The following is a 12720-nucleotide window of genomic DNA, read 5'->3' as shown; positions in this document are numbered from 1 at the left end:
TGGGAGGACAAGTACATGTGTACCACCATGGGGTTCATGAGAACAGGAGCTACCCCTGCAATAAAACCAAATCAACACGACAGTAAGGTGCTTAATGAGATCTTGGTTCTAAGTTGGGAGTTTAGGGTAAAGCCTCTTCACAAAATAACATAAACAGGGAGTCACCTCTCTTTTTTGGCCTCAAATCTCACTGCATTGCTCATTTCATGTTACCTAACAGAGACACGTTTTTATTTATTAACATGTTTACTTGCTCTTTCGTTGGTTCCTGCTGACAAATTAACGAAGGCAAGGGTGCACACCTAGTCTGTATTTTACCTAACAGCAATTCTCTTTCCGTTTCAATTTCTGGGACACATGGTGTCCAGCAGCAGGGCCTGTTGTGGAGGAAGTATTTGGGTTCATCCCAATTCTAAAATGCTATCGTTTCAAGGAGTGACCACTGACAACCATTTCCCCTCGTTGCACATTCTCCTAAACATAAAAGTAAATCACTCTGTCAAATAAAAAGCAGCGGATTCTAAATTGGGTATCCAAGCTGCATAACATTTGACTTAAAATTTCATTATAAATGTTCAAAATTTTAAGACACATAAAAATATAGCAGTGATTCAAGGTCGGCAAGTTGTCGTACTCTTGATGAATCCTAAAGGTACAAACCTGGTAGGCAGATACAGGAGATGCAATATAGGGTGTAATAGAAGTTTGAGTGATCATTCGGTTGGTAGCAATACTGTATGGTGAAGGATAAAATCTAGAACAAACACAAAAGGCTTTATTAAGTAATCCTTTAAATAGAATCATTCACGGAACAAACATCTGATATTTTCCACTCTCACATTTTCCCTCTAGCCATTATGTATTTATCTTAATGACATACCCGTTCTGTATAGCAGCCGTGGTTGGGTCATAAGTAAGTGTCATTCCAGCCTATGGGAAAGAAAAAGAAACATTCATCTGCAAAGGCACAAATTAAAAATTCCATTTCTCAGAGTCATGGCAACATAAAACAGTGATAGTTTAGTAGTATTTGATAAAATTGAGAGCTTCCGTTAGACAGATGTAATTATAAACTCAACACGAGAATTAAGCTGTAGATCGGCACTGGCCCATATGGCAGCTGTTATATTTAAAATTAAATGAAAAGTTGAGTCCCTCTGCCATACAAGCTACATTCCAAGTGCTCAAATAAATAGCCTTAAGCGGCTAGTGATCATCACTGGACAGTACAGATTCTAGAACATTTCTACTGGACGGCACTTCCCCAGACATTCTTGAACCAGTATGTTACTTTAAAAAACAAAAACAACAATCCATTTACGATAAATATGGGGGAATGATGGGCCAACATTTTTATTAAGAAATTGAGCTTTTTTCCCTAAAGACCATTATTATTAGGCAAAAAATCCTCAATGACAAACATACTGTTTATTTTAATAATATTTCAAGTAATTTCTGAATAATTTAAAACGTAAACCTAAGAAACCGTGACATTAGAGGAGAAAAACACTCGTGCATTTCTTACAGCAATTTAAAATGCTCTTTTACTTTTTATGTAGCTAACTGGTAAACACAGCTGCTTCCACCATCTATGTGTCCATCGGGAGAATCACCACTCTTAGCACGGTATCCACCGGGAAGAGTTTTATGTGACATTATAAAGTTTTAATCCTGGCCCCTATTCTAGAAGCGTGGCAGCCAAGTCAAGATGCTGCTTGTGTAACCATCCACGTAGCTTTCATGATCATACACCCCCACGGAAGTTTCAAGAGAGGACTTACAAGTCTCACCTCTCCTTCTCTATGCCACGGTCGTCCATTAGGGATGTATTTGTTTGGGTTCTGTCTCTTCTTCTGTCCTCCATCCGCAAACTTACACAATAAAGGTTCTGTAGGAGCTGAGTAAACAGGGAAAAATAACAGGAAACCAAAATTTTACGTGTGTACGAGTCATAAAACGTAACTGAATTTCTTCTTTTTTTAAAAATATACGTGTGTGTGTGTGTTTATTTTTGGCTGCGCTGGGTCTTCATTGCTGTGTGCAGGCTTTCTCTAGTTGTGGCGAGTGCCGCGGTGCACAGGCTTCTCATTGCAGTGGCTTCTCTCGTTGCAGAGCACAGGCTCTGGGGCACGCGGGCTCAGTAGCCGTGGCTTGCGGGCTCTAAACCGCAGGCTCAGTAGTTGTGGCACACGGGCTTAGTTGCTCCGCGGCATGTAGGATCTTCCCGGACCAGGGCTCGAACCTATGTCCCCTGCATTGGCAGGCGGATTCTTAACCACTGCGCCACCAGGAAGTCCCTGAATTTCTTTTTTAATAGGAGCAGTGTTGGTGCTCTAAGGGAATGGATAGAATATACTTCAAGGCAAAAGTTTACTCAGACCCTTAGGAGATGATCCACTAGTGAAAAATACTGTACAGAAAATATATTAGTTATGGTGTTCAAACCAGAACGTAATGAAACATTTCAAGAGCTATTTTGAGGAAGCAAAGGCATTTTTGGATTCACTTCTGTACTTCTTTAGGTGCAGATACTCTTCTTTTCACTCTGGGCCCTCTCTAATTCCATGTCAGTAAATCTTCAAATGTGAACAGGATTGTGTCACCCACCCCTCCACCACTTAAAAATGCTCCCATAGCTTTCCATCACGATTCCTCAGAGCAGTCTTCACTTCCTCCAGTAGAAAGCAAGCCCCCCTTTATACTGCTCACACTGTATTTTTATTCAGAGCATTTATCACACTTTGTGAGTGTGGCTACTTGTTTGGTGTCTGTTTCCCCTCTAGAGTGGAAGCTCTGTGGGAGCAGTGGCTTCTGTTCATCCCTGTTATTCCCAGTGCCCAAGTAAGTGTCTGGCGTGCTGCAGGCGCTCTCTACATCTTGGCTGAATCAATGAATGAATACAAATAGGTCTTATTTGTTTATTTTGGGGATACAACATGGAAGACAGCTGTTGTGAGAAAGCTGAAAACACCTGCCCACCCTATCTAAAGCTTTTTCTGGGCCTTTAATCATCCCACTTGGTGTTGCTTTACTACGCATCTCCCTCAAAAAAATGATCCCAAGAAACTAACAAAGAAAAGCAAAAGATGTATAAGATGCACAGACTCTCTTACCAGGGATACATATTCATTAGTTAAAAAAAGAAAAGAAAAGAAAAGGCGACAACAGAGTAGGCCACCCATGACTTCTCCTTTTTTTTAAAAAATTTTTCTTGAATGAAAATAGCAGTGTATTCCTCAAAGCTGTGCTTGTTTCTGTATGTTTCTAGTTAATGTAATAAAGACAATCACACCTTCCTGTCTGACTCTCACATTCTGTCCTTTGTCTACTGTGGAACCATGATTACTACTTTCAAGTTCTGTTGCAAAGTTCAATAACCATGAAAAGAAAAATATTACTTGTGGAAAATTTATTCCTTTCTCCTTTGCCTCTTATTATCCTAATTCACCTCTTATTTTATATCACTATTACCCGCCCGCTAATGACAGGGTGGGAGCAACAGTGCCTCTCAATACTCCTCTGACGAAACACGAAATGCACCCAAAACCCAACTACAATTCCTCCTCGAGGCTGTCGGGGCCATGGTTTGGCACTCCTTTTTCCTCTCCCTGGTGTAAACCACTCCAGAGGGACGGGCTGGCACGTGAGCTCTCTGAATGGCAGCTGTAGTACTACGGGTGCCAGGAGGTGAGAGCAAAACTGTCATGTGTCTGGTGAGATGCCCCGGGCTTCCCTTCTGACTCCTACATCTCCCCCACCCACCGATTTCCAGAACAAGGAACTTCCATTCTTCCATTTAAGGCAAACCGGGTGTGATGGAAGATGGACAGGGGCCAAATCCTACATTCCTAAACTACATTCTCTGTCTTTTCAAAAAAAAGATACTGACTTTTGGAAATTTCCACCTTCACTAACAATCACAGAAGGTAAAGTAAATGGATGCAGTGAAACAAGAGAGCCTTCTAACCCCTGAAGATGCTTTTAACTCTACAAGTGGGCCGTTCAGGGCCAGATGGAAATGAAGGCCGAGAGAAGACAGCATTCAAGTGGAAGGAAGGAGAATGCCTGTCTGCCGTGGCCGGGGATGCCTCATCCTTGACTTCTAAGGACAAACTGAGAACTTGGAAACAAGATCTCACTCTCCACCGACCTAGAAAGGTCCTTATGGCATCAAATGTTTTCTCCAATGATGTCTGAGGTTTTAGGAATCTGCCTCCCCATAACCTTGTGGAACAAGAGAGAGAGATTAAACTCTGTGGTGCTGACACTTTGTGGGGCTTCACTTTGGGGAACTGCTTCTATCTAGAGGCATTATAAAGATGAGCTCCTAGACTGAAATTCAAATTAAAAAAAAGTTTACTTGGCACAGCAAGTGATGCAAATGCACCATTTTCCTCTATTAGCAGAGAAAGGAGGCGACCAGGTCGGACTCATTCTGGAAGTTCACCGGGGCTGCCCGGGCAGGCGTGAATGGAAGCAGCTGGGTAGCCATCCCTGGCGAGTGCCAGGGCTGCACATTTGCTGAGAGGCCAAACAGGCCTTCCCTATCCGTGGGAAGGTGCTTCCAACACATTTTCATTCATCTACACTAAGCTCCGTCAAAGAAAAAGCAATTTCAGGCAACAATCAAGCCTGCTAAAAACGGTGTAACGAGGAGGTAAACATAAAGTGAGCGATGACATGTTTGCAAATATATCATTTAAAATGAAACAAATGGAACAGAATGTAGTTGAATCTTTCAAAAATGAACTACATTTGCTACATGATTTTGTGCTGTCATTAAGATATTTTCCTTCCTCTAAAACCAAAAAGGTTAAGTAGTTACAACAGTTTGTCTACTAGCAGGTGTCCCGTATCTTAGGAAAATTAATTTCTTATTTTAAAGAATTATAACCAGTAGAAATGACACAGTTTTTAGATAGCTGTTGGTTCCTTGCTTCTGGGGAACAGGAATACCCCACTATTCTGTGTGTGTGACGCAATATAAAATTCTAACAGCTTCTTCCCTCTATTACAATTTTCTCTGGTCTGTTTAGCAGCTGAAAGTTTTACCGAGTGCCTACTATGTGCCAGATATAGTCTGAAGAGCTAGGGATACAGTGGTGAATAAAACAGGGTCTTACTTCATAGTTCTTGCAGTCTAATGGGGACGAGAGCATCCCCAATCTTATAAGGCCATTTAGCCATTTATGGGACAGAGCACTGTTTACTGAAATGTTTGTTTTTAATAAGAATGCCAGCAGAAGTGAAACACTTCTGATACAGGAACAGCTATATTTCTTTTACACTGCCGCTCCTTGAACTTGGATGACATGAGACACAGCTTAATCCTAAGCATTCTTGATAACCTATTGATTACAAAGATTGTATCATGTGTGCGATGAAAGCAACTATGTGAAGATTTCTTTAAGACATTTACGTTACCGTTAGACTGAGAAAGAGTCAGAGGACTTCAGTTAGATTTTTGAATCGAAAACCAAACTTACATACCCAGATCTGTGTCATGGCCCACTTATTTTTAAGTGAGCGCAAGATTGTTACAAAATGAGAGTTCCTTATTCGACTGGCATATGCTGCGGCTTACTCGACCAGGGAATAGTCTCTAGTTTGCATTTGGAGCCTAATATCCAGGGTTCCAGGTTAAAGACTGGGAGATGCTATGTGATGTCAGCTTTTCCTACAGAACAGATCCCTCAGGTGGCCTCCTTGATTGTTCTTTGTAGAAGGGAGGTATTGAGGAGGCCTGGCACGCAGAGAAGGACGTGCCCTGAATACTAGTAATATGAGTGTGATCAACAGGTAAGTTTGGGTATATTAACCTTAAAAAAAAAAATTAGTTTCTAACCATCAACCTATATCCTCTATATGGTAATTTTCTAGATTAGTAACTCTTCACCTTATTGAGCAAAACAATAATTGCAAAGAGTTCTAACAAAAACATTTATGATATAATGTTTCATAAAATTACCCCTTATTGATTGATTCTGCCAAATATGCAAAGTATTCTAGGCTGAATTTCCCTTAATGAATCAGGATCTTTGGGGTTTGTAAAGGGTGTGCCTCAGATGTCTTGTGAAATCTCTCAGGTCAGATTCTCGTCCTTACTAGCCAAGACAGAGAAGTTATTTTCTTGTTCGTCAGAACCAACAAGAACATGTACCTCCAGAAGCTTAACTACTGTGGTAGAGCCTTCAGTAGGCAGTGCCACATGCAAGCACTGATCTGATATTTTGGGGGGGCATCTCTTAAGAGCCATCTAAGGTAACTGCCTTACTGGATTCTCCAATGTGCCCTCGACAGGGACGATCTTTTACCAATGCCTGATTGGTGGCACTAACAGTCCCTCCTAAGGGACTGGAGCCATAGGGGTGATGCCCACGATGCCTCACTGCACATCCCTACCAAGTCGTGTCCCTATCCACCTTCTGAAGCTCAAACTCTACAGTAATTTGCGCTCAACTGTCTTCCCCAGACACCCCCGTGAAGCATCACTTCTAGAATGCCTGCTTTGACTAAGCACTGTAGTTCATGACTAGACCTCCCAGACATCCTCCCCACTTATCTAACCCAACCACTCAGAGGGCTATGAGTTCTTTGTATTTGTAACAAAGTGGAACTTTTCCTCACCAAGTTCTAACAGCTGGAGAAACTGCTACTCCCCAACTCCCATTTTTCTAGCTATGCAGTATTTTATCCCAATCAACAGTCTCTAACACATAAACTGCCCTTGAGAGAAGCTTTTCTATCAGTTGTAGAAAAGTGGTCCACTCAGCAACCGTAATTAGCTTCCTTTCTGAAACTGTTGGCTACTTTCAAGACCCCTCAACTAAGGACATGCAAGAAACTATCCAGGGCTCTTTTAAAAATTTCAACCTAAGGATCTAATAAATACTATCCCTTCTTTGTGTGCACGACATCATTTCCTGTTTCAGCCCCCTATTTGTTTCTAACCAAACCCTGCGGTCCTCTTACCACAGGGCAGAGCTCCGGCTTCTCTCTGCAGATGCCTACCCTCCCACGCCTGCTCTGTTAGGTTATATCTCTCCTCCTTTCCTGACCCTGATAGAGTAGTTCCATCTCCCACTCAGCTCTACTTATCAGTAAAATAATGGTTAAACAACATTCAAGCCAGGTTAAATAGAAAACAAAAACGCAATACTTCCCCATCACTCCAACATAAATATTTTAATATTCTATATTTACTACTCTTCTAAGTCTATATTTTTCATTTTTGCAATGATAGGGCCTTTTCTTCTACCATTTACATTGTGGACCTTTCTCTACCTTGTTATAGAATTTTTTCTTTTCTTTAATGGTTACATAATGTTCTATTTGAAAAGGGATCATGTATAGTTTCTTTGTTCTTGTAACACCGTATGAACATCTGTGTGTGTTATCTTTTTTATCTCTTTGATTCCAGTGCCCACGCGATATTGGCAGTCAGATTCTATGGTGGTTAGAATACTGGCTCTAGATTAGTCTCCTGGGTTTGAAATTTGGTTTTGCCATTTACTAGCTAGTGACTCCAGGCACGTCTCTGGTTTCATAATCTGGGAAATGGGGATAATAAGAGCACTTAAGATTGTACAAAAGATTGTTACAATTAACATACATAAACATATATAAAGTGCCTAGAACAGTTCAATGAATATTAGTTACTATTATTTTATCACTATGACAACAGGAGGAGCTCTAATTTTGAGCTATGGCCCCTCCTCTTACCTTTGGCTTATCAAGATAAATTCTCGGGAGAGGAACTTCCGGTTCAGAAGTTATAAACATTTTTAGGGACTGGCCTGTTTTCCCTGGAATTTGATTCTGTGAGATTTAAGAGCTGGCTATAGTTGCTGCCTTGGCTTCACATAGAATAAAGAAATGTTCAAGCTGTAGTTAAGGATGAAGTTAGTGGCAAATGCCTTTTAGAAAACTGTTTTCATAGTAACACCTACATCTTCCACCCAAGATCCTTATGCTTTTATAAAATCTTACTCCACTATTTATTGTTCCTCTCTGGCAGAACCTGAGAGTGGAAAGGTGTAAAACTGATTGGAAGGGGCCTGCTGTAGGCTGGGTGTGATCCATGGTGGTAACAGCTGTCTGAAGGTAGCCTCCTCCTAAGCCTGGCAGGGCACTCAAAGGATCTTCAGCTAAAACAAACACTGGCACACTTCTAGTTGAGGTCCCTTGTCACTTTTTAAAAACCAGACTTCCCTCCTTGGTAGAGAATGAGTTGGAGTTTGGGATCTGCAAGACAGCCCTCACCCCACTGGCCTCCCAGGATGGTTCCAGCACTTTTGCTTTCATGGCAATGATTTACTCATAAGATTCCAGCCCTTGGCTGGAACATCTCAACAATACATGCATTCAGACTCTGCTCTACTGTACATACTGGGTGAGACAGACATGAACACATCACGATCCCGAAGGTATGATCACATTGTCTTAAAGGTCAGGAACATTCCACACGTATTTCTTTTGTCCTAGAGTTGCCAAACGTTTCTGTTTTTAACAGAGTTAATAATGCTTAAGCCAAACATTTGGGAAATGAAACGGGCAATAAAAACCCTTGAAAGATTTCCAGGTTTTTTACTAGGTTTGTAACTTTTCCCCTAAACATTACCTTTTCTGCCTCCTGGCATAGGACAAGGCCCTAATAATTTTACCTATACACAGAACTTTCCAGAATGTAAGAGCGGTTTTCAAGCCCTGCTGGGCATGTACCCAATCTGAAAAGTCAAAGTAACACATAAAGTAGACGTAAAACAAGCTGAGGTCTTTGGATGGAGCAGGCCAGCAGTCACATACGCACTTCACAACACGACAGAGCTCCTCCACGACACAGGCAAAGCTTTGGGCGATGTGGCAGAATGATGTCCGCACCATACTGGGCATCTCAAAGGCGCTCACATACCCAGTGAAAAGACACTTCTTTCTTTTCTTTAAAAACTCTCTGCCCTTAGCACACAAGGGCAGACTCCATTCACGTCATGGAGAGGTCCAGAAAGAGAGATGTGACCATACTGCTTCCTGCAGCACTGAATATACACGTGGCCTTTATCCACGGGGTGTGTGTGTCGTGCGCATCTCCCACAGAGGCAGAAACAACGGGTGCAGGGCAAGCAGCCCTAGGAGAGTTCCAGCTAACATGCCATGTGCATTAGTCTTCTTGGAGACTGTACTCTCTTCCAGGAAGGTACTGGAAGAATATTTTTCAGACAAATCCCTGAATCATGGCCATGAGTGATAGTGTTTTTGCCTTGGGCACGTCTCCTAATTTGGACGTCAGTTCTACCCATCTCTCGTTTCTAATGTTCACTGTGCGGGAAACCACCACCATCCTATTTCTCCATAATGGAATTTTTATCAAGCAAATGGGACGTACTTATTTTAAACCTCTGTGGAATTCACCTAGATTGTCTCACAAAGAAGTCATTGCTTCTTTGACCCTTGTTGGGGTCCTTCCAAGCAAATCTGACTTTCTGCAAACCAGCTAGCACTCGAAATCAAGGTAAATCCAAGCAAAGGACAGTATTTCAACATTTTCAGAGAAAAATGAGAGACTGAGTGGGAGGAAGGACAGAAGGAACGGCCTTCTGAGCAACTTTTTTTTTTTCTTAACACAAACTATAATGTACACTTGAAGAATCTGCCATAAGATAAAACCTTTTTGAAAATGTGGTAACATCAGACACAAAAGCACACGATTTTTAAAAAGTGATTTCAGAAAGCAGATTGTATAAAAAATCGTGACGTGGTATAGTGGATCTTTACGGAACTCTAAACGTATACTACGTTATGCACCAGGCCCCAGGCCAGGGTGGGGTATGCCAGGCATGGGGGAAGCCAGCCACATCACCCCGGTATGAGAGTGTGTTGGCAGATGGATGGGTGGCATCTGAGAAGTGACAACTCACGTGCACAGCTGACCTCTCTGCTTTGCCATCTAGAGACTTTCTTAAGAGCGCCACGCGATGAGTTTACGTTCAGTTTACTGTTCGTCGCACTGTTCACGCGATGCGTTTTCTTTTCAGTCCTCAAAAGAAAGTGTCTTTTGGGGACTGTGTCTAATGGAGGTTTCCTTCCTATACTTGGCTCCAGTGTCACAGGCAAATCGTCAGTCGTGCAAGAATCGGAGTACTCTGACACAAAACCATCCTGGATAATTCTGCTTATGCCCGCTAAACAACTTGCATCATTAAATAAACCATCCTCTGACTGTATTTATGAAATGTTACGTCTGCCTAGCAATGAGCCTACATTATTTAAACAGTAAAGTGGAGGCCCATTCAATTTACCCTTGCCTGACAATATTTTTGTTTTTCATCTGGTTCTACTGACAATAATCATATGCATTCCACGGGGAAACCCATGTCACAGCAGCCATTCAGGTAATTGGAAGGGAGACAGCAGCATCTAATAAACAGACAGGTAGTCAAAGATAATTCTTGTATCGTGTGTACAAAAAAACAATCCAGAGAAGTTGAAAATGGTTTCAAATTCTGTTGTGGGTTCTCAAGTCCACTGGAGACTTGTTTTGGGGAAAGGCTGGGTTCACTGGAATAGCATGCTTCCCAATCCCGCATTGTACGTTTCAAGCTCTTGCCAAAAAGTAGCTCGACTTCACTTAAAGGCAAAAGCTATACAAAACGGCCATCAAAATAGCCACGATTCTTGTGATGAGCTCTATGTGAAAAATGCTCTTGGAAACCGCTTGGTGACTTCTGCTGGTATAGGGTGATGCACAGGTTTTTGGTGCCTACCACAAAATGAAAATATAAAACACAGCCCTTCCCGCCAATATAAAACACAATATAAAACACAACCCTTGCCGCTAAGGACATGCAGTCTAGTTGGGAACCAAGACTAAAACATGTGAGAGATCATCAAACATCAGAAAATGGCATAAAGTTAAGTCCTGGTTGTCTTCCCTGCCCGGATGCTCTCCATGGAGAAGGAACCCATCTGGTTCTTACGCTCGCTTTGACCCTTAGCACTACTTGGAAGAAACTATTCATTGCAAAGGTGCAGAGAATCCTACAATTATTTGCGTGTGGTTTGGAAAACAAGGTCTTTTTCTTCCTAGAATGGGTGTGACCAAGAGTCTTCAAACCTACTTCAAAGAAAACAGTTAAATGACACAACCATGAAGTCCTTTGGAGAAAAAAGGAAACTGTCCAACCTCAATTCGTGACACCCTGAGATCTATTTCATTCAGGGAGCCGGTAGATCTTATCTTTGATACAACATCAAAACAAATGTGTGCTGGGGTGTTTTTCCTTCTCGAAATCTCCTTGTTGCATGCAAGAATGAGCTGAGAAAGTAACGAGGTCACAGGTGGGTTGGGTGAGCAGCCCTTCGAAGGGACTTATATAATACTCTGGGGTTCTGCCCATGCTGAGGATGGCATGGAAAGCGAGGAGAACACGGGGGGCAGCTGTGTGCAGGGGCCTTGGAAGGCCCCGCGGGGCAAGGCTGGCAGAAGCCTCCCACGATGAAATTTCTCCCTTGTCTTTACTTGGTTGGAAGGTAAAAATATTCCCCTCTCGTTTCTTTTTTTTTTCTTTCAACTCAAGTGTTGTGGATGGAACAACAAAACTGACTTAAAAAACAGAAAAGGAAGCTCTTTCACAAGGCTGAGTTCCTTGGAAGAGCGTACGTCTAGACCTTGTATTTTATGCTCTAGCTCAAGCTCACATACAGCCATGCAAACTGTATGCTGTCAGATTTTGGTATTAAAGGATGCAGTTAGTCCGTGGTATCGCACACACTTATATACAGATTCTCTATGAAGTGAGACTCACCTGGATACAGAAAAGTAAAGTGGATCCCTAATCATAATCATCAGCCATCCAGTTAAAGATGGAACCTTGGAGCTACAGAAGAATAAATACTGAACGCTAGTTACACACGCACAAATGGAAACGTCTTCTAGTTTGTGGTCAGCCGCTTGCACGCTAGCTTGCAAATAGGTAGTGTTGTCTTGGTGAATAGTGAAGTGAAATTTATGCAAAACCAACAAACAGTTACTGGTGCTTGAACAGTACGGTTCAAGTACTGAGCTAGGCATGAACACAGAAAGGTAAGAAAACAGCCTCTGCCTTCGAGGAGCTTAGTTTAGTGCACTGACACGTGTAAACATGTTAAATGCTGCCGTACAGGTGGGTGTCCTCAGGGCGCTATGCAGACAGTAACCCAATGGCAGCAGAGGAAGCTGTTGAAAGGGCAAGACAGGACAGCCTGATTAAAGGGAAGTGAAGTCATCTCCTTAGGATTGGGGTGTGGGAGCAGTTTAGGGAGAGGGCTGAGCAGGCTGGTGAAAACTGAGAATTGCTATCTAGGTAAGGGTGAGAGGCCGAGGGAGGACCAGTGATGCTGAGGGTCTGATCAAGCTGGAGCCCACTGTATTTCAGACCAGGTTTAGTGGGAGCTAGAGGGGCTGTAACGTTGGAATGAAAAGCTCCTGAGGTGCGGTGTTTTCTTGGTCAAGACAACACGGGGCAGAGCAATGGGAGGAAGTGGCCACAGAGGAGTGGATGGAGGGGCCACAGAAGTTGAGTCCAGGCACTGTAAGGGGGAGGGGTAACACATGCTGACATCTTCCAGAAAGAAGGCGCGAGCCAGCGTGGAAAGTACCACAGTCCTCAACGGATAGGACTGACAGGATATTTATTGAGGATGGTGATGAGGTGAGTTAGAGGATGGCTTCCTCATCCAAGGAGG

General features: G+C 42.5%; 1 protein-coding gene across 12 annotated transcripts in view; it reads right to left on the bottom strand.

Annotated features, from left to right (window-relative positions):
- Positions 1 to 12720, bottom strand: part of RBMS1 (RNA binding motif single stranded interacting protein 1) — a 212987-nt gene that overhangs the window by 12769 nt on the left and 187498 nt on the right. For 8 of the 12 annotated variants that reach the window (XM_067741762.1, XM_067741773.1, XM_067741761.1 and 5 more), the window contains 3 exons: positions 1782 to 1897; positions 881 to 930; positions 661 to 754 (listed from right to left, as the gene is read on the bottom strand). In XM_067741762.1, coding sequence (XP_067597863.1) covers positions 661 to 754; positions 881 to 930; positions 1782 to 1897 — 260 coding nt within the window. The remainder of the gene's footprint in view (positions 1 to 660; positions 755 to 880; positions 931 to 1781; positions 1898 to 12720) is intronic. The other 4 variants (XM_067741764.1, XM_067741767.1, XM_067741770.1 and 1 more) reach the window with 1 other exon arrangement.

Source organism: Pseudorca crassidens, chromosome 6, assembly GCF_039906515.1.
Source record: "Pseudorca crassidens isolate mPseCra1 chromosome 6, mPseCra1.hap1, whole genome shotgun sequence".
NCBI classification, from domain to species: Eukaryota; Metazoa; Chordata; class Mammalia; order Artiodactyla; family Delphinidae; genus Pseudorca; species Pseudorca crassidens.
Note: the sequence above shows the minus strand (reverse complement) of the source record. Positions and strands in the feature narration are given on the sequence as shown.